Source organism: Acipenser ruthenus, chromosome 8, assembly GCF_902713425.1.
Source record: "Acipenser ruthenus chromosome 8, fAciRut3.2 maternal haplotype, whole genome shotgun sequence".
Taxonomy (NCBI): Eukaryota; Metazoa; Chordata; class Actinopteri; order Acipenseriformes; family Acipenseridae; genus Acipenser; species Acipenser ruthenus.
This window is the reverse complement of record NC_081196.1, coordinates 15,127,587-15,148,323: the sequence shown is the minus strand read 5'-3', so window position 1 is coordinate 15,148,323 and position 20,737 is coordinate 15,127,587. Positions and strand designations below refer to the sequence as shown.

At 37.3% G+C, this 20,737-nt stretch overlaps 1 protein-coding gene across 2 annotated transcripts in view; it reads left to right on the top strand.

Annotated features, from left to right (window-relative positions):
• Positions 1 to 20,737, top strand: part of LOC117407524 (stAR-related lipid transfer protein 13-like) — a 145,603-nt gene that overhangs the window by 30,430 nt on the left and 94,436 nt on the right. For both annotated transcript variants that reach the window (XM_059029597.1, XM_059029598.1), the window contains one exon: positions 2,451 to 2,597. In XM_059029597.1, coding sequence (XP_058885580.1) covers positions 2,451 to 2,597 — 147 coding nt within the window. The remainder of the gene's footprint in view (positions 1 to 2,450; positions 2,598 to 20,737) is intronic.

Here is a 20,737-nt window from a genome sequence, read left to right as displayed (position 1 = left end):
AAATAAGATGACACAGTAATATAAATGATAATTTGTTTACATTAAAATTACATACCCATAGATAATAGATGACATGTTTCAAATACATTTATATACAGCAAATGCAGTCTTTAAAAACATTACTCGCTCTGTTGACATAACATTATTACTATTTAGTTTTTTCATATTGAAGATTTTTAAAATTTTTATATAGAAGGTTAAATTATCCAAGCAGCCTTTATAGACTAATCACCGGACAGCCCTTTACAACATCCCCAACCAGTACAGCCCAGGACCTCTTTCCTTCTAGTTGCAGAACTTTCCCAGACCACATTGTGCATTGTGAATCCACCTTTCCTATCTCTCTCTTGTAGCTGGGCTTCAGTTGCCGAATCCCAGGAGTAATTTCTGGAGGATACAGTTGTTCCATTAGGATGAGGACTTGGGTTAAAATAATTCAACAATGCAAATGCTTGTCAGCATCTAATTAATCATTTAACTTGCAAGTGCTCTCAACTCTGAATCAGGAAGATCTCAGCAGGATTAGAATGCTCTCTTATTACCATGTTTCCAGGAGGCAACCAACTCCAGCCAGTGGAATATGAGGTCACCTGTCACCCCGGGCCTTACTTTAGAAGTGAGGCCTGCGTGAAAATAATCACAGAAGGCACAGGAACTGCATAGTAAATAGATGATGCTCTGTAAACTCAAAGCAGGCCAAAAGTTGCTTTACAGGCCAAGTACAACTGTCTTCAAACTGTACTGTCAGGCCAGGTAGCCAGAAAGATGTCTCAAATCTAAGGACAGTAGAGTCTCATTTTCTTAAAAATGCACAGGTTATGTTTGTCTTACTATATGGCATTTCACACTATGTTATGTCAAGGTTAGATGTAGATTAGAACTAGGATTATCCAGGTAATTCATTAGTTTGTAGAATTTAGTGGATAATTTTAGCGCTAAGCAGTTTTGTGCTGGATAATCTCAGAATTAACCAAATAACAAACACATGTTTAGTGGCAGCATTGTATCCAATCAGAAACACCCTTTTTAATAAAAGTATAGGTGGAATGAGTCCATAGCAACAATGCTCATCTGTATCCAACGTCACTGCAAAAATGCCCTATACATGTACTTTATCACATTCAAAATAAAAAATACAATGCTGGCACAGTTGAAACGTTTAAATCAATTTGCCCCGCCCCTGTGTGTATTTTTGTGTTTTATGTTGTATGTTGCGTGTCTTAATGTTGGTGTATTGTAGTTGGTACACAGGATATAATGCGGGTAATGAGCATGAGTGTTTAAAATGTATAATTGTATTATTATAATATGTGAGCACGGGGTTTTCACAGATTAATTCACGTGCTGGGATTCAAGTGAATCATTAATTGGTAATTGAATCCCAGCACAATTGTATATATAGATGCACGTTTCATTCACTTGGGGTTGTGTGTTCGGTGAGTGGAGAACGGGTGTGGAGAAGGAAGTAAAATAAACTAAAATAATAATTAGTGTTTAGACTCACCTTGTTTGTCTGTCCGTCCACTGTATGTTTAGTATTAATCAGTTTTGTTTGTCTATTTATTTTGGCCTCAAGTGCCGTGTCCTGTTTTCTGTTTAAACCTTTTATTTTGCAATAAACGTACTGAGCGCAGCCATTGCGGCTCAGTTTCACTCATCACTACTGTCTGTCTGTGTTTCTTCCGGGTCTGACTTCACCACTCAGCCAGCCTTGTGACGAGTCAACATTGTAAATTCAGATGAGCTTTCAATTAATCAGAATGAGATATTCATGTGCTTTGGTTTCAGTTATTTTAAATAAGCCCAAATAGTGGTGCAGCACCAACAAGCCCAGTTGTAAAATATGTTAAGGTTGGCTACTCCTACAATGTCTCTGGATTTTACATTTAAAGATGTTAAGTACCTTACCAAAGATGATACATGATTTAGATTTTGCTATGTCTAATTTAAGAAGACAAAAAGTGAAATAATCAGAAACAAGAAAGCATGATGAGTATTCACATGCAACATCTTGGAAATATCTCAGTTATTCAGGGATTAGCTCTGCTGGTAATATAGAAACCAATGGAACAAACAGCTATTGTGCTGGACCTTTCACTGGGACTGTGGTTCGTGTTGTTTACAGTAAGACTTTCTCATGATGTTTTACGTCATGCCTTCACCATTGCTTTACTGGTAGGAATTAACAAAGCTGGCCATTGGAGCTCAACACTGGAAACCCATGTCTCAGTGGCATTAGGGGCTACTGCTACGACTGGAAAACCTTGCATGTTGTTTATGTGGATTAGAAACTTGGTATAAATGTTAAATGTTATAAACATTAGAGTAAGAGATTACAAAACAAATTTAGGTATATTGTTGCATTCTACCCACCAAAAGGTCTCTGTACTCTTCAGAAGGACCAGTCTTCGGGATATTGACTGTTGCTTGTTGTTTGCTGTTCTTTGCAGTGTGCCGTTACTTTGGAGACTGCACTTAACCAAGCCCTGCACAAGAAAAAGCTGGTCAAAAACAAGGATCCAGAATGCAGCAGGCTGGATAGTTTACCCTATTCATCTTCTATACTGCCAGGACTTGGAGCAAGACCAAAAGCGGAGGTGAGTAGCAGAGGTTAAAGAACGCACATCACCTGTTTCGATAGACCTAACAAGCTGTGTTGTGTTTAGCCAGGCTATATTTGAGAAGTATATTGAATCATTCAGTTATGTTCAACAGCTTATTGAATGGAGATGAACTCCTGTTACATATCAGTTTGAGTCAGGTTATGTACTTTGAGCTCCCAGGTAGTTATGCCTAAGCTTAGACGAGCGGTAGGCAATGTCAGTTCTGGAGGGCTGCTTTTGTAAAACAAGTTGATTTAAGTATGTTATGACCTGGTCAAATTATTCAAATGAATAATTAAGTGCATAGTTGAACACAGACTCGGAATGGAGGTCAAAAGGTGTCTAATTAGGACTTTATTTTTCTGTAGCCTGCCTGCAGGCAATCCTATCGGAAAGGTACATTTTTTATAAAATCATCACTTCTAACTTAAAATTACCAACAAAATATCCAGATCTAGAGGTAAATAATGCATTCCATAGTGAAAAACCAACACATGTAAAAGGCCTAGTGGTTGAATGCATCTGTATGTAGGAATATACAATAATCTCATAACTTGAATGACCCTGTACCAAAACGTGGTGCTTTATGATACAGCAAATCCAGGGCACTATTCACAAAACTTAAAGGGTGTTTTTTTTATCAATGTATTTTAAGGACTGTATTATGAATAAAGAATATTAACATTCTCCTAGGTTAAACTGTTTTGAAGAAAAATTAATGAACTAATAAACACCCTTTAAAACATAGCTTGATGAAATTGATTAATCCAAATAATAATTTAATTAATTCAAAGCTTTAAAAAGCTTTGAATAAAGGGCTGTTAGGTTTGGTATTTAAGCAGTATGGTAAAAATCATTGTGGTTTCTACAAGTGAACAATCTTTAAAACCAAGTCCAGTGGCGGTCCAGTGGTCAGTTGTTATAAGCAGGTTTGAGTGCACTGCACTTATCCCCTATATTAACTTGCACTTATATAATATATATTTAACATATGTCACTACATATATGAATAGCATCTCAGGTCACCATGTAAAAGCAAAAGTAAGCATGATGACTTTGAGAAAAACCTGAAACGTTTCAATACTCTTTAATGTGTGTCCTATATGCAGTGGTTACCATAAAGAGTATGCTATACATTTTAAAGATTGATGTAAGTCTGTAGGTTTGATATGTATCCTGCCCATAAACGTGATTCCTTGGAGGCTGGCCACAATTGCCTTTGAAAACAAGTTGTGTGCATCAGTAACACTTAACTGAAAAGCCTTTTCCTCTGCTAATCCAAATAAGATACTTTCTTAGTGGGTATTTCATTAATTAACTTAGTAATACTTAATGCAGAGTTGCTTTAGCTGATTATGGTAAGCCATGCCTGAATAATAACAGCCCACATTTCACATTTACCAATAATTCCTTGAACGCAGTGAGTTTCCAGTGTTATTAGATGTTATTGATCTGAAAAACTAGGGAGGAATGCTTACAAGGTATTGCTATGCGGTAAATTGGGCATTAATTCAACCTGAAACCCAGTGAGGATAACATTTTCCAATGACAGGGTAAAACTGAATGAAGACAGATCGCTGCCACACTGAAGATGAGCTGAAGGAATTATATATACAGGGTGATTAGAAAGAAATGATATGGTGCGTTGTTGTGGTAAACTAACTTTCTAATCACCCTGTATATATATGGTCTATATTCATAGTAACAGTACATATACATATACTTTCATTCTTCCATAACAACGGTACTCATAGCAACCATTCTGACCTAGACTGACGTGCTCACCTTTCACATCACAAAGAAAATATATGGTGGAATCACGTTTTTATCAGCTTTCTGAAGATGAGCTTCAAAAAATTCTAAACAAAAAACAACTGCCCTCTTTCAGCAATAAAAAGCACATAGAGAAGTCATGGAGAATACCGAGATCCAGTCCTTTAAATATACTTTATATGTTAAACGTATATTTAAAAGACTGGACAATAATCTCCACTTGGTTTTGATTTGTGATATCGCAAACCGAGTGTAAAGCCCAGAAAGGTACTTTAGAAACCGTGACAAACTTTGGTAAACAATGGTAAATGCACAGCTCAACCATGAAGAAAGCATGGGAAAACTGCAAAATGATGTGCAAATTTACCAAGGTAAACTTTTATAAGGGACAGGGAGGCTTTAATTTCTCCAGAGCTACACCTCAAAGGGGTCTATAATTCCGACACAGCATCTTTAATTGTACAAGCAATACAATGTACCATACTGTGTTTGCAATATCTGTGGGAATTATCCCTTGCATTACTGTTAGGATGGAATTCAGCCAGATGTGTTTGTTTAATCTCAAAATAGCTTAAGTAAGACAGAGCTAGGTACATTTGTAGCCCATTGTGTGGGTCTTGCTTAAAGTTCCCTGTTGAATGGAGTCAGGCAATTGAACTCGTAATTGGATTGAGCATAATGGAATGACTTAGCTTTGTGCATGCATACAAAATGAAGTCTGGTTTCTCAGCGAAGATTAAAAAGTCAAAAAGCTGCTAAGCCATTTTGAGCCTCGCATACAGACCTGGATGGACAAATTCCACTTTTAATGCTTTTGTTTTGTTTTTCTGTTATGCCAATAAAGCAGTATTGTTTTTATTTTTGTATTAAGGGGATTTGGTTTCAGGCATGTAAAGTAACAGAATTCTGACAGTATATATACAGAATACTCTGTAGTTAAGCCTGACCCTGTTAACTGCACTGGTACATACGTCTAGCTGGGTTATGTTGGCAAATAGAATATGCAGATATTTCAATGACAACGTTATTGATAAAGCTTGCTGCTGCTTGGGCCTAATCAATGTATGTGTTGTGATTTTAAACCATTAGTTTAAGTTCAATGTTGCTGATTATCTGGATGATAGAAATGTATTCAGGAATAGAGTTCACAAACAGAAACTCATGCAATTGGTTGAGAAGCATGACAAAACGAGGCAAAAATACATACAATATGATCTTTTTAAGAACTGCGTTTGCAGTTTTAGGAGTCAAAGTGAATTAGTGGACAGTTTTCCAGGAAGATGCACTGTTTGACTCCCTCCATGTATAAAACAGCAGTTGAAACATAGGCGATCCTAAAGGTTTATACAGAAATAGCCTCCTAACCCAAACTTTATCATAGAATAAAGGGCAAGCTATGTTGGACAAAACCTGTTTTTGGACCTTTTTCTTTACGTGTGAAATTGACAGAATTGAATGTCTTGCACAATACAGTTATTAAACCTGTAAACAGTATTTTGATTTCATAAAGATATATGTTGGTCTGAGCAGGGCACAGCTCATTGCTCGGTACTTGTACTTTTAGCAATTCTCTTGAAAAAACATCCATAAGTTATTTTGGCCAATAAAAGTGTATCTATTTGAATCTTGAGTGGTTGGGAATGATGTAATTTGATATTATTTTAAAATAGTTGATAAATTCAGGGCCTGAGTCTGACTTTACCTAAGGAAACCTTGCTGCAGCTAATTCAATTTCTAATAGTGAAAAACAAAGGGATGCCAATGAAGTGCCAGAACCCGTCTGTTGGGAAGGCCGGCCATCTGGACTGCCTGTTTGCTTCATGTTCTACCCAACAGGTGGCTTTGTTAGCAGAAAAGCGGGTTAAATAAAGTAAGACTCTCAATGGGATCAAGGCAGATTACAAGCTAAAACTAAGCTCATGAGAGAGGGATTTGTTCTGCTCCAGGGAAGATTAAACAGTCGTTTGGGCACAATGCAAGACATGCCGCCACAAAATGTCTCAAACCAGACAAGTGAATTGTTCGACATCTTCCATTTCAGCACCAACCATGCCAGCAGCTGCACTGTATTGTCCCATTCACAATAGCATTTAACAGGGATGCCCTTGGATTGGCATATATCATGCTGTAGAAAGGCCAAACTAGACCCTTATCAAAGTTTTGGTGACACCATCCAGCTAACAGCAGTCACACTCACATTGTGGCACTCTGAATAAAATAGTTTATTTCCAATCGGCAAAGATGCAAACATCACAATCAGATTTAGATATGTTCTCATTGGGCAGAAATGTTAATATTTGCAATCCTGAATAGATACGAACTTAAGAACATAAGAAAGTTTACAAACGAGAGGAGGCCATTCAGCCCATCTTGCTCATTTGGTTGTTAGTAGCTTATTGATCCCAGAATCTAATCAAGCAGCTTCTTGAAGGATCCCAGGGTGTCAGCTTCAACAACATTACTGGGGAGTTGGATCCAGACCCTCACAATTTTCTGTGTAAGAAAGTGTCTCCTATTTTCTGATACTATAACACTGCTTGACATGATTCTCAAAATTCAAAGTTTCCGAGGGAGAAGTCCCAATGCAGCCAGTCACTAAAAAAAACAGTGAGTCATCTATTGAGTAGCAATATTTATGTAAAGCAGTGTGCTATAAAAAGTTGCAATGCTGCAAAACTGCAAAAGGACTACACTGGCGCTTTAAATTCCAGTAATTCATTCAGTGTTTTCTGTCAGCAACTCATACATGTTTTACTTTAAGAGGGTTCCTAAGGGATAGTGTGCAGATGTGACTCAATAAGTACTCCCAGTTTCTGCTAGACTGTGTTGCATTTACAGATTGTTTGATGCTTTTTGTAATTCTCTGCCTTGTGTGGTACATCTCGAAATCATGCATTTAGAAAGCCCATTTTCTTGTCCTGTACACTGTTTTCCAATGCATTTTATTTGTATAACTGAGTGATAATTCCATGCAATAAACCATCATGATTCTAACTGTTATATTGAATGAGCAAGGTTCTCTCTGAATTATATGACAAGTGGAGTATATGTGCCATAGACTTTCATTAGGATTCCCAATCCATATATCCTGTATATACCGGACACTTTCAAATACAGGGATTGTCACAAAGGCTTCGTCAGGTGACTGATTCTGTTCAATGTTAAATGGCACCTAGCTAGATTTTCAAATTTAAAAAAAGGAAAGACCAATTAATAGCTATAACTATGGTGCTACCTGGTGTTTAGTCAGTAGTTAGTATTGCACTCTTTGTTACAAACACACACATATACACATTCAGTATATATGTATGTGTGTGAGGGGCTCTGTGATGCCTACATAAAGAGTGCTAAAAAACTGTACTATATTGTCCTTTACCATAGTAGTCTTGCTGTGTATTTTTGCAATTTTTTCCATGGTTTTACCACTTTTAAATGATGCATATAACATAGTTTACCCTGTTTATTTAGTTATGTTTAACCATACCTCTCTGGGCTTTACAATGCATACATCTGCTTTGCCATGCTTTCAATATGCATTATGTAAGAAATAACCTATGACAGGGTGTGCGGTAAGACAATTATTACCACACGGTCATGTGATCTTGTTCAGCCAATCACAGCACTTAATTTATCCAAGCCATTTTATAATACACTTTGTTATGCTTCTATGGGGTAAAATAGTTGTAACTAGTGCACTTTATCTAGGCATTCTTACATTTAAATCTACTGTATGCCTAAACTAGGAACTCCTGAAAGTGTCCCTGTATAAAACTATTCTAGAGTCTGGGAATCAATCTGACAGAACAGATGTATCTAAAGTGCTTGACAGAGTGCCTGTGTACAGGGTGGAGGCAGGTCGTGAACTGGCGACCTTGCGCGCCACAAGCAAGCGCCTAAACCACAATGCAAAAGAGCTGGGCTCCGAGTACCTGTTTATTTAGGCAGTGCCATTGAAGTGTGATATTTTAAGTGATATGGAATTGTACTTATCCTTACCATTTGAGCTGCATTTTGAATTATAATGAACTGCCTAAATGCTGTGTTGGCATAGCCCTGCTATGTCCAGTGTGCCCAAATTGCATGAGTTCTACAAAATGCCTACAGTTTTATGGATTGTCTGAAAGCCAGCTGCAATCTCAATGCAGAGTTGATGGACAGAAATAAAGTCTTATAACAGGCCTATACTGTCAAAATACAGCACAATTACAGTCAAACTTTTGTGGTAATAGCACATTATTAATCAATTTATAGCGGTAGCTGATCAGTAACATGCTACCCCTCACCCCCTGCATATAGATAACCAGATAATATATGAGCATCTCAGCACACTGCATGAGTTTGGTTCAATGCTGTTTATGGAATGAGGCCATACTTTGACTTTTAAAGGCAGGTTGTCCTCATCCATCTGTGCAGTACAGCACGGAAATCCCATTTACCAAAACCACAAGGGAGGCGTATACATTGTAATAATTGGTGAAGAAAATGACTGATCACCCAGTGACTTGGACATGATTAAAATTCTGCTCGAGAGATGGGGTTATAGATATGGATCTGATCTGTACTAAATACAGAAAGCAAAATGGGCTGTGGTTAAAATAACTGGCAGATGAGGGGAAACTCTAGAGAATACATCTGCTACTGTAAGGAGCTCCAGTCTGAAGACTGAACTATTGTGATTTTCTTGGCCAGGATCTGTGTAAATCTTAATTCTGGGTCCAATTTTCCATATCTTCTGTGAAATAAACAAATTCAAGAGCAGCTTGGTATGGTTATATGACATATCACAGTTATCTTAACTAACGTATTCTTCTTGTTTAGAAAAACTTTGTTTTACAGTATGTGGTATTTCTTACTGATGTCATTCGTAATCCACTTGGGGCAGACTGTTGCAGGAGTCATGTCACATATCGCTCTGGTGTATCAACTAAACTGACAGAGAAGACAGCTCTGTTGCGTTTCAAAATGTCACCAGGATGCGATGACTCAGACAGAAAAGGATATATTCTTTTCACATGCCATATCAATTTCAATTTCTTTCTTCCATTACATTCTCCTGCTGGTTTTATAATTTTGTTGTACTTTTAAAACCTTTTTGATCTTTAAATAAGCTGCCACTCATACATCTCACACCTTATGAATGCTTTTAAGATTGTGTTGACCTAATGATATTAAAGATGGTATTGTTATCTCCCACTGAGGTATATACAATATTGAGTAGGTCCTGTAGATCTCTTTAATTTTGTAACCCACCATCCTTGTTTTTAGTTTATACAGCTGTGCTGCACTAACACACCTAATGAAAGCTTTACTAGTTAGTCATTGGTAATGCAGTTTACACCGTTCCATTAGTTTTTAATTTAATTTGAGGTGCAAAATTTTGATCCTTTTTCTAGTTTCTCCCTTTGGAAAGCCTGCAGAGTGTGAGCCTCCACAGCTGTGTGTGGGTGTAAATGTTTAAATGTAAGTGTATACACTCATACATTAACATGGGACTGTGGTGGATACCTGTTTGTTTTTCTGTTGGCCTGGCAATACCATTCTCCTCATGTCTCACTTCTAAAACTATTCTGTTTAATTCACTTGAGTGCTAATATTTAGTCTGTATAACAGCAACAGAACTGGAGGTAATGTTTAAAGATCTTTTAGTTTGCATTTTGTATTTTTCCACAAATATATGCAGGTGCTCTCCACTTATAATGGACCCTGTTGGAACGGAGTTCTGTTTACAACGTACTGGGGATACATGTCCCTGCCAAACAACATGGGTTTTAATGGGGAATTACTCTGGTTAAAATGGACTCATTTATTACATATATACCGTTTGATATATAGTCTTCCTTTTCCACAGGCAGATATTTTGTGCAAATAAGGTAACATGATATTACTTATTACATTGTACGCCCCACAGGGGCATGTTTTGTACAAATAATAAACTTCAGTTCTTTGGCAGTTAAGCTTTCTTCTGTTGTTTATATTTAAGGTACTTATGTTTGCAGTTACATACCGCATTTTGAATTGTGTTTACTACATACTTTGTTTGTACTGATTTCCATTGTCCCTTGGAGTCTGTTATAAGTGCAGCTGTATTGTGATATTTAGAACAGATTTGTAACCTCCAAAAGTTTGGTTTAACACAGAAATACCCAGAAAATAAGTTTCTTATTTTTTTTATGTTATGGGTACAATTAGTTAAAATCTATTTTTCTGGAGTACTTGTAAAACATATGTAACATCAAATTGATGACCCTCCCCCTTTTAACGGAGTGTAATCAAAATAACAATTAATAACATGAAATGTAATACTCGGGATATATTTCAGTCAGCAGGATGCATCGATTTAAATATGTACAGTAAATAACCTTCTCAGAAATACAGTACAAGCAATGGGCAGCACTAGTTGTGAGCCTTATTGAGCTTGTTGTGCAGGGTTTTAGCTGGTTGAAATGAATCTTAGAAGTTGCATTCAGAGTTTATTATTAATGTTTAAGTTAGAAATGAATTCCCAATGGCACTGAAAGATCCACTGAGCATAAGAAAAAGTCATATATTTTAATACAAGAGCATTTATATCTATCTGTGAAGTAAAATTACAGAAAATACAGCCCACTAACCGCTTGCTGATAAAACCATAGCCTCGATCGTCTGCTAGATTCCAATTCGGGTCTAATCTCCTCTCATAATTCCGATATTGCCTGCCGTGTGAGATGAAACTTTTAACAAACATGTCATCTGGGAAACTGTCTAAATGTATTTACGGGGCGGACAGGATTCCCCGTCTAATTCTTGTTCTCTGACGCCTTCCATGTAACCAAAGAATGGCAAACATATTACTACTACTCCTGTGTATAAGAATGTGGTTAATACCTAATTTTTTTAACGGTTGACTTCTGGTTTTAATATTGCTCTTGAGAAGGTGCTAGAAAGAGAAAAACACCTTTGTGGCTTTCACAGATTACATAATCAACATGGGCATGCTCCAAATGCGCTCACAAAGCGCTTTTAAGAAAACGTGTTAGTGGCACACAGGTTGACCCTTACGGGTAGATCATTTGCTGAAGAAGGGGTACTAGCTCTGATATTAAGACATAAATGATACCAACACCAGTAAAAACATTGTGACTTGAGCCCTAAAAGTGTATAATATAAGTTTGGTGCAGATTTCATGTTCACCGTGGGCAGAGTGTGGCGGATGGACTGGCATAGGCGGTGTTTAATTTGTGCCGGGGCTTGCCGACGTCTGGGCTTGCTGGGGCGTAACTTTCTTACTTATGAAAGTGAAAAATATCATACTATGTTTTGCTCTCAAATGCAAGCTGTCTGAGAATTTAGCATTGTCAGTCAGGCATAATATAATGCACCGACATTTTCTTAAAATTCTCAACACAGTTATCCATTCTGCAAGTTATTGTGTGCACTAAAGGCTGCTACATACCAGACACGATGCAGCTAGCGGAACTGTGCAGCGATGGGTCAAAATGAATATAGTATCTTTCACACCACACGTGACGCGACAGGTGGCACAGGAGAGGCGCAAAATAAAGATGAATCCCATTTTTTTTTCCAGTTTGACGCACGTCAACTAGGGCATTGAGCAATCAGAGAACAGCTTCAATGCATGTGGTCCAGCAGGGTGAAGCACTATCCAAAACAATAATACTTGTCATTGAAAAAATACCCAGAGCTTTATGACAAAGCACATCACAATTACAAAGACGCATATTTGAACTATAATATATGGGAATCAATTTCAAAGGAAGTTGATAAGCCTGATGTGCATGATTTATTACCATATATGTTGAAATACCGTCAGAGAAGACACTTGTAATTTCCACATCATGTTCACGAATATGTACCAGTCTTGATCATAGTTTTGTCAATAGCAATTTTTAACAGTTGTATAGATCTGGCAGTTGTCAAACCTGTCGCATCGCCTCTGTGTCGCTTCTGGTGTGTCTGGTCATGTTGCAGCGAAAATGTCTCTTTGCCAATTAAAAAATCGCATCGTGTCTGGTGTGTGCAGACCTTAAAGATAGAGACAGTCTGATACCAGGGACGTTTCCGTTCGTGTTTGGTACTCGGCAGCTGAGTGACGTGAAGCACACTACTACTTCATATATGAGGTGGAATACGTAATTGTACTCTTGTATCACTAGTGCTGTATTTGTTTAAATAAACTTGTTATGATTTTGAATGTGTGGTTCTTAAGAACGGTATTATTGTGCCCCGGCACCTCTCTCTGTACGAATGAAACACTGTGCACTGAATTAAAACACTAACACCTATTCAATTGACCATTTAGTTAAAACTACAGTAGGATAAACAGCATATATATATTATGTAAAAAAAAAAAAAAAGACAAAAATAAATAATCGTGAGGTTTGCTCTATATTTTTCTTTTTTATAATTATTTCTCCAGCATATCTCATAGACAGAATAATAATTTATGACCAGTCATATATTATCTCTATACACCAATATCACAGGGTAATGAATATTCATTGACCTGATTAATATGCCAGCATTTATATTCTCTAAGAGCTGGAGAGATCGGAACCACAGGAGCAGAATACTAATGTATGCAGTCACACACACCCCCACACAGGCAGGGGAACATTACATTAGAAATGAAATACCTAAAAGCTAGCACCGTACATCATAGATGAAAAGAAAACTGCATTAAAATACACATTTATCGTGGCATTTGAAATGTTGGAATGTACAAACAAAAATTGAATAACTGGTTGCAGATAATAAATTAGAAAAGAAAAATACTGGACAGTCTTATTTTAACAACTGTAGCCGACCAGTGAAGCCCTTTGGGTTCTTAAGGAAAATCTCCTTGTTTTGTTTGGTGCCATTTATACAGTGGCTCTCAAAAGTATTCCTAAAAAAAACTACATCATGAAGACAAAGGAACATTCAAAGCAAATCCAGAATAAGGTTCTTTAAAAGCACCAATCAGGGGTAGGCTATAAGAACATTTCCAAGGCATTGAATATCCCCCGGAGCACAGTAAAGTCTATTATTAAGAAATGGAGAGAATATGGCACAACTGTGAATCTGTCTAGACCAGACTGTCCTCAAAAGCTGAGTATTCGGGTGAGAAGGGCACTAGTCAGGGAGGCCACCAAGAGGCCTATGGCAACTCTAAAGGAGTTACAGTCTTCCACGGCTGAGCTGGGAGACACTGTGCATACGGCAACAATAGCTTGGGTGCTTCACAAAACTGGCCTTTATGGGAGAGTGGCAAAAAGAAAGCCATTGTTGAAAAAAACATCAAATCTCGGCTAGTTTGCCAGAAGGCATGTGGGAGACTCTGAGACTAAGTGGAAGAAGATTCTATGGTCTGATGAGACCAAAATAGAGCTTTTTGGCCTCAAAGCTAAGCCCTATGTTTGGCGCAACCCTAACACCGCACATCATCCTGAGAACACCATCCCTACCGTGAAGCATGGTGGTGGCAGCATCATGCTATGGGGATGCTTCTCTGCGTCAGGGCCTGGAAAGCTCGTGAAGATATAGGGCAAAATGGATGCAGCAAAGTACAGAGAAATCCTGGAGGAAAACCTGCTGAAGTCTGCAAGAGACCTGGGATTTGGGAGAAGATTCATCTTCCAGCAGGACAATGACCCCAAACATACAGCCAAAGCCACACTGGAGTGTCTTAAAAACAAAAAGTTAAATGTCCTGCAGTGGCCCAGTCAAAGCCCGGACCTCAATCCAATTGAGAATATGTGGAAAGAGTTGAAAATTGCTGTTCACCAAAGGTCCCCATCCAACTTGATGGAGCTTGAGCAATTTTGCAAAGAATGGGCAAAAATTGCAGTGTCCAGATGTGCAAAGCTGGTAGAGGCTTATTCAAATAGACTCATGGCTGTATTTGCTGCCAAAGGTGCCTCTACCAAATATTGACTCAAGGTGGTGAATACTTTTCAAGGTGGTGAATCAATTATTTTCTGTTTTGTATTTGTAATTAATTTAGTAGATTTTATTTTTCACTTTGACATTATAGACTTTTTTCTGTGTTGATCAGTGGCAAAAACTCCTAATTTAAATCCATTTTGATTCCATGTTGTAACACAATAAAATGTGGAAAAGTCCAAGGGGGGTGAATACTTCTGAGAGCCACTGTAACTGCATATGGTAACAACAGATACAATATTCCCATTCATTTGCTCTTCATCCAAACCCACCGCTTAAAATGGTCACCAAATTGGTCACTGTCCATGTGTGCATTTCCGGCCGTGTTTACACCCAGATGACTGCACCATATACTATCAAATTCCTTCAATATCACATAATGAAAGCAAGTGTGTCGAGACAGGTCAGTGACCTACACGAATGTAAAAATAAGGATATTTATTCTCTCATCAATATAAAAAGTCAACCTCTTTTAACATTGTCATCTGAATTTAAGTGGAGCTGTAAATTGACTTGTACGCGATTGTTTTGCTTCGCTACAGCTAAATGCCTGTAGGGAATGTAAACAAACTGGAATGACAAAAAGCTTTGATAAAATAGACTGAGGCTGAACAGTGGAATAAGAAAACGGTATAGGAAACAGACACAAATTAAAAAATATTCTTCCAAAAATGGATTGGATGCTGAAGCTTTTTAAAAAGTAAACAACGATGACTATCTTCTGTAATGATAAATCATTCATACAGAAAATGTACTTTCCATGTGTGATATAATTTAGTGTTGTCAAGAGACCGACAACGCTGTTCAAAATTTCTCCTTACTTGTGATGTATCTGCATATATAAATAAATATGGTATGATTTGTTCTGCTCTGAGAAGTTATAGCTCATATTAAACTGAAGTAGTTTTTGAGAGCCTTGGGTTTTAAAAATATGCAACTACTGTTGTTTAACAAAGGAAGCATGTTTTTACGTGGGCCACCGGAGGCTGTAAAAAGCAAGGGGGTGGCATTTCCATCACCATGGATTAGCATTGATTGGTCATCATATTAGCTGGTGCTTATTAATGCTGGGACTGAGTGTATACGTAAAGTTGTAGTGTTGATGTAAAGTTTGCAAAACTCAAATGATGGGAAACATGTTCTGTATGAATGTGCCAGAAAAACAAATGGGGGATAATTTTACCAACATTTGATACAATAGCAACCAGAAAATGTACAATTCAAACTGACATGAGAATGAATAATACAGACAGATGCACAAATCTTGTAAGGCACAGAAATGCCTGTTGAGGTATGTCTAGTGCAGTCCTCACTGGACGCTGCACAGCTCTCTGGTATTCCAAGCTAACGTGGCTCACTATGCGAACTGACGTTCTGTTGTCCAGAATCCCTCTGTCTGGAACAGCAGAGTGGACATTCAGATGTTGTCTCATGTAATTAACTTCAGTAGAAAAGCCTGCCACATTATCCCTGCTCTTCCCTATAAAAACAAATGTTTGCTTTACTCTAATGGTCCTAATGAGAGGAGGGTGCATTCCTGGCAACTGAACAGCTAATATTCCCCCTCTGCGTTTCCCTTTATAGGGGTCAATTTACCTGATTAATTATTAACTAGTAGTGCTGTTTGTTCAAGCTTCAAAACCACAAGCTACATTTCATCCTTTTGGCTTACTGTGTGGGTTTGTGTTTACTGAGGCACAATTGTAAATGAGAAAGCCTTTGAAACTTGCTTTGAAACACCAGTGTTGCAGAGCACTAATACAAGTGGGTTAAAATGAATAAATGCATGTACATATGTTGGCAAAATATCACCACATTCTACTCCAGGGGTGTCAGGCTCCAGTTCTCGAGGGCCGCAGAGTCTTCTGGTTTTCATTCCAACAAGCTCTCAATTAACTTCATTGATCTAATTATTTGTTCAATTGGACATATTTTACATTTTTTCAAGGTGTTTTACAGTTAAAGATTTGAAAACTGCACTTGATTCAAGGTACACTACCTGTGAAACATTTTGAGGCCTGGAAAGAAGTGTTAAATGTGTCCAATTAATCAAATAATTAGACCAATTAAGTAATGAGCGATCGGGTGGAACTAAAAGCCTGAAGACACTGTGGCCCACCTGTTCTACACTGACTAGTCACAAAACTAGGAGACTGTAAGCAGAAATGATAAACTGCCTAGTCTAAGTTCTGTTAGAGTTATGGGCAAGTATTACACAACTTCATAGGAAAGCATCATGACCTCAGTCACAAAGGGAGCAATAATGGATATCTTCAAATCCAGAATGCATTAACCAAAACGACCCTAAAGACTGTCTCGGGTGTTCCTGGAATGGCAACATTTGCAGAAAACCAGCAGGACATGTTACAGTAGCCCAAATTACAGAAACCTTCAACCTTGGACAAGACACACTTGTGCCTGGTGCCTGTGTTATGAACTATTAAGGCTAATCTCTGAACCTTTATTATTAGTTGGATACTATAAACTTAACTTGTGAGAGGCAAAACAAAAAAGAACGATAGAGATGTGATAGTCTGTTTTTAACCCCTGACTATCCATGTGGGTGTTGCAAAAACAACCAACAGTCTGTATTTGGTTACAATGACAGCTGTTGATAAATGGCAATAAAAGGTATTGGTAAAGATAGCTCACCACCTTGTATTGTTGGTAATGTTGACCAGTGATAAGAACCCATCACTTTGTGTCTGTCAGTATTGCTAATCCACATGCTATTGTGTTGTAATACCTTGCTGAATTACTGATTTTCCTATTAACCCAAGAAGGTGGTGAAAACAGAACAGTCAGTGGGCACTTACTACATCTTGAAAACTAAGAAAGATAATAAATGAGTGCCTCCTTTGTATTTCTTTTATTGCATGGCCGTGACTGGGCACCAACCTCTGAGTCAAGCACCATGCGTTGAACTGTTCAGTAGTGCTTTATTGAAGTTATTTCCAGAAGGCACTTTAGCCAGACACCAAATAGTTTACTGGTTGCAACTATAATGATCCTAAAATGTGAGTGCCTCCTGTATTTATTAGGTGGAACACAAAGCAGTAATCTGACAGTCTGCTGCACTAAGGTTAGTGGTGGGGTTAGAAGTGCTTTTAGCTTTTAAGCTGATATGTCACACCTTGCATTTTAATACAGTAACGTAAACACACTAACAGTTACCTTCTTTTGGTAGAAAAAATTTGAACTTTTAAAAATAGGAATTAGAAAACTGAATGTGTAATATCTGCTTCAGCTGTCATACATTATTTGTCCCATGCAAAAAGAAATCTAACAAATAACATGGAAATACTACATTAACTTCTGTTAAACACATTTACCTGTTTATCTATTCAGCACATTGTAACTATTTAAATTGACATCTTGAGGTCACAAAATGCAGCAACTATCGACTTTAATTACAGTTGTTATAAAGAGTTACTAAATCATATTTCTTCTTTAATTTACACAGAGTATTGCAACATAAGATACTTGCAAGTTATTACTATTAACTGTCCTTTTGTTAACATAACTTAGTTCTGCAACAATTATTTGAATATTCAAACAAACACTGCTTGAAACGTATTCAGTGGTGAAATGTTTGTATTGGTTCATAAAACAGAATTTATAAATGACTGTATTAAAAATATATCTTTCAAAGGAAAAAACAATTCATCAATGCATTTTTAAATGACCTCCTCCACTAACATTTTTACTGACAATTTTTTTTACTGACAATCGATTTTACTGACAATGTATTTTCAGTGTGCTCATCTCCACATTTTCCTACAATACTTTTTAAATGTCATCTGTATCACTTATGAGCCTGAAGCTGTGTCATGTTATATTATTAACATCACTGCACGCAGGATCCCAGGCACATTGGCATCTTGTGCATCATTACCCACATTTACATTTTGCTTTATAAGGATAGTTTCATTGTCAATGTCACCAACTGACAACGTCTTTTAATTTACGTCACTGAGATTCAAATATAGAAGAACGTGGTGTGTTATGCAGTCCAGCGTCAGTAGAGCCCCAGCTGTATCCTAAAGCAATTAGTATAGTGTGTGATCCTGAGCAAGTCACTTAACCTCCTTGTGCTCCGTCCTTCGGACGAGAAGTAAAACTGAAGTCATATTGTAAATGACTCTGCTGCAGTTGTTGATGCATAATAAACCCCCTAGTCTCTAAGTCGCTTTGGATAAAAGCGTCTACTAAATGACGAATGAATAATTATGCACCGACCAACCTCTTCAGTCCAATACTCCCCTTAATCCAAAAGCTGGATTCTCTAAATCTCTCATAGGCAGTTATAAATAGTGACACTTTAACATAGAACAATTTGGCATCAAGGTTATGAAAACCAGCATCTCTAACAGTGCACGTGGGTCTACCAGTGCACCCCACCTTTAATACCTTTATCTATTACAGGACCTTCACATAAAGCTGACATTAAAATTGCTTTGTCAAGTAAAGGGTTGCTCTGTTATTGTTCACAAAATGCTGCAGTGCCTGCTGCATTAAAGCATGTGGTGCTGTGCTTTAGTTTACCTGAAATGACCTGGCATCTGTTAAAAAAAAAACCTTCATAGTTGGCTATGAAGGTCATGGGCTGCCGGGAAAAGCATTAATATGTTTTCTGCATTGCGGCAGTGGCAAAAACAGCTGGTCATGTGATGTAAAGCGTGCTCTCCATCTGGAGTGGGCAGGTCCTGCGCTGATGTGGCACAATAGAGTTGTGCTCAATTTGTAAACCAGCTTATTTTCTCAAGCTTTTTTTTTTTTAAACCATTGAAAACTCAAAGGCAATGCTCACTATGTGCTGCAGCAGTTTAGTGATGTTTTTCTTGTTATATAATCTCCTAAGTGATGTCAATTCCATATAAAAAAAAGCTTAGATAAGGACAAATGTAAAGGGGGGTTCTTATATATACTAATGCTTAACTCTTAGCCTGGTCTGTCTGGGCTGAGTACTTGAAGAAATGATGTGTAAATGTGGAGGCTTTTTGTAAATATAACCTTATGCGCCCCACAAAACATATTATTTCTTACAAATTTTTGGTAACATTTCTATAATGCCCTGCAGTGTCAATACTATATCAACCATGTTTAAACTGTACAAAGTAACTCTAAATGATACATGGATATTCTTGCTGGGTGAATGTCTATCTGTGCTTCGACTGGCCCACAACCTCGAGTGTTGTATGAAAAAGCACAAAAATAGGATACCTTGTACTGAATTATATTTTACTGGATATATTAGTTTCAGGAGTGGCTATATTGAGTAAATCTTTTGATGAATATAATATGTACAATATTATGTTTAATATCAAATCCTTCAACTTTCCATATTCCAGTCTTTGTAACTATCACTGAAGTCTGTCTATTATCACTGAAGACTCGGTAGAGTCACTACAACATTAAAAGGAGATTAACTCCTGTGCCATATATAATTGGGTTGGCTGTCAAATCTAATCCCACAGCCATTGAGTAAAGCCAACTGCTAATCCTGCGTCAGACTTTAGATGCTAACTCACTCTGGTTGTAGATTATTATTATTATTTATTTCTTAGCAGACGCCCTTATCCAGGGCGATTTACAATTGTTACAAGATATCACATTATTTTTACATACAATTACATAATTTTTTTACACATTATTTTTACATACAATTACCCATTTATACAGTGGGGTTTTTACTGGAGCAATCTAGGTAAAGTACCTTGCTCAAGGATACAGCAGCAGTGTCCCCCACCTGGGATTGAACCCACGACCATCCGGTCAAGAGTCCAGAGCCCTAACCACTACTCCACACTGCTGCCCCTAGTGTGATACAGCAGATAAAGGGCCACATACACTAGGTTAAGCCACCCCTGGATTTTATAAGATAATTATACAGCACCAAGGAATCCCCTTGGATTGCATTGGCTACCTGTTTTTAGGGGTAGCCCGATACTACTGATAATTGGTTGATGCAGTCCAGGGAGAATCTCCAGTGCTGTAAAATGCTCTAATAGAATCCATTGGTGGTTTATTATGGCAGGTAAAGGTTGATTAATTTGACCCCTAAGCTAAAGATGTGGGTTGTATAAAAGATATTACGCTGTATATACAGCATATACACATGTTATACAGGTATTGTCAATTTTTTAAACAAATGTGCTTTATATGCTCACATACTAACAGATGGGTGAATTCAGGTTCTATTTGATCTTGTTCTTAAAATAAAACAACAAAAGCTTTGTATACATACATATACAAAGCATCTGTCAGGTTCATTTTCAGTATTTTTGGTGAAATTGGATTGAATCATAATTAAATCAATTTAAAAAAAGATTCAATGTATTATTATTATTATTATTATTATTATTATTATTATTATTATTATTGTTATTATTATTTAGTCAATTAGAAGATGTTTTTATCCAAAGTGACTTACAGAGACT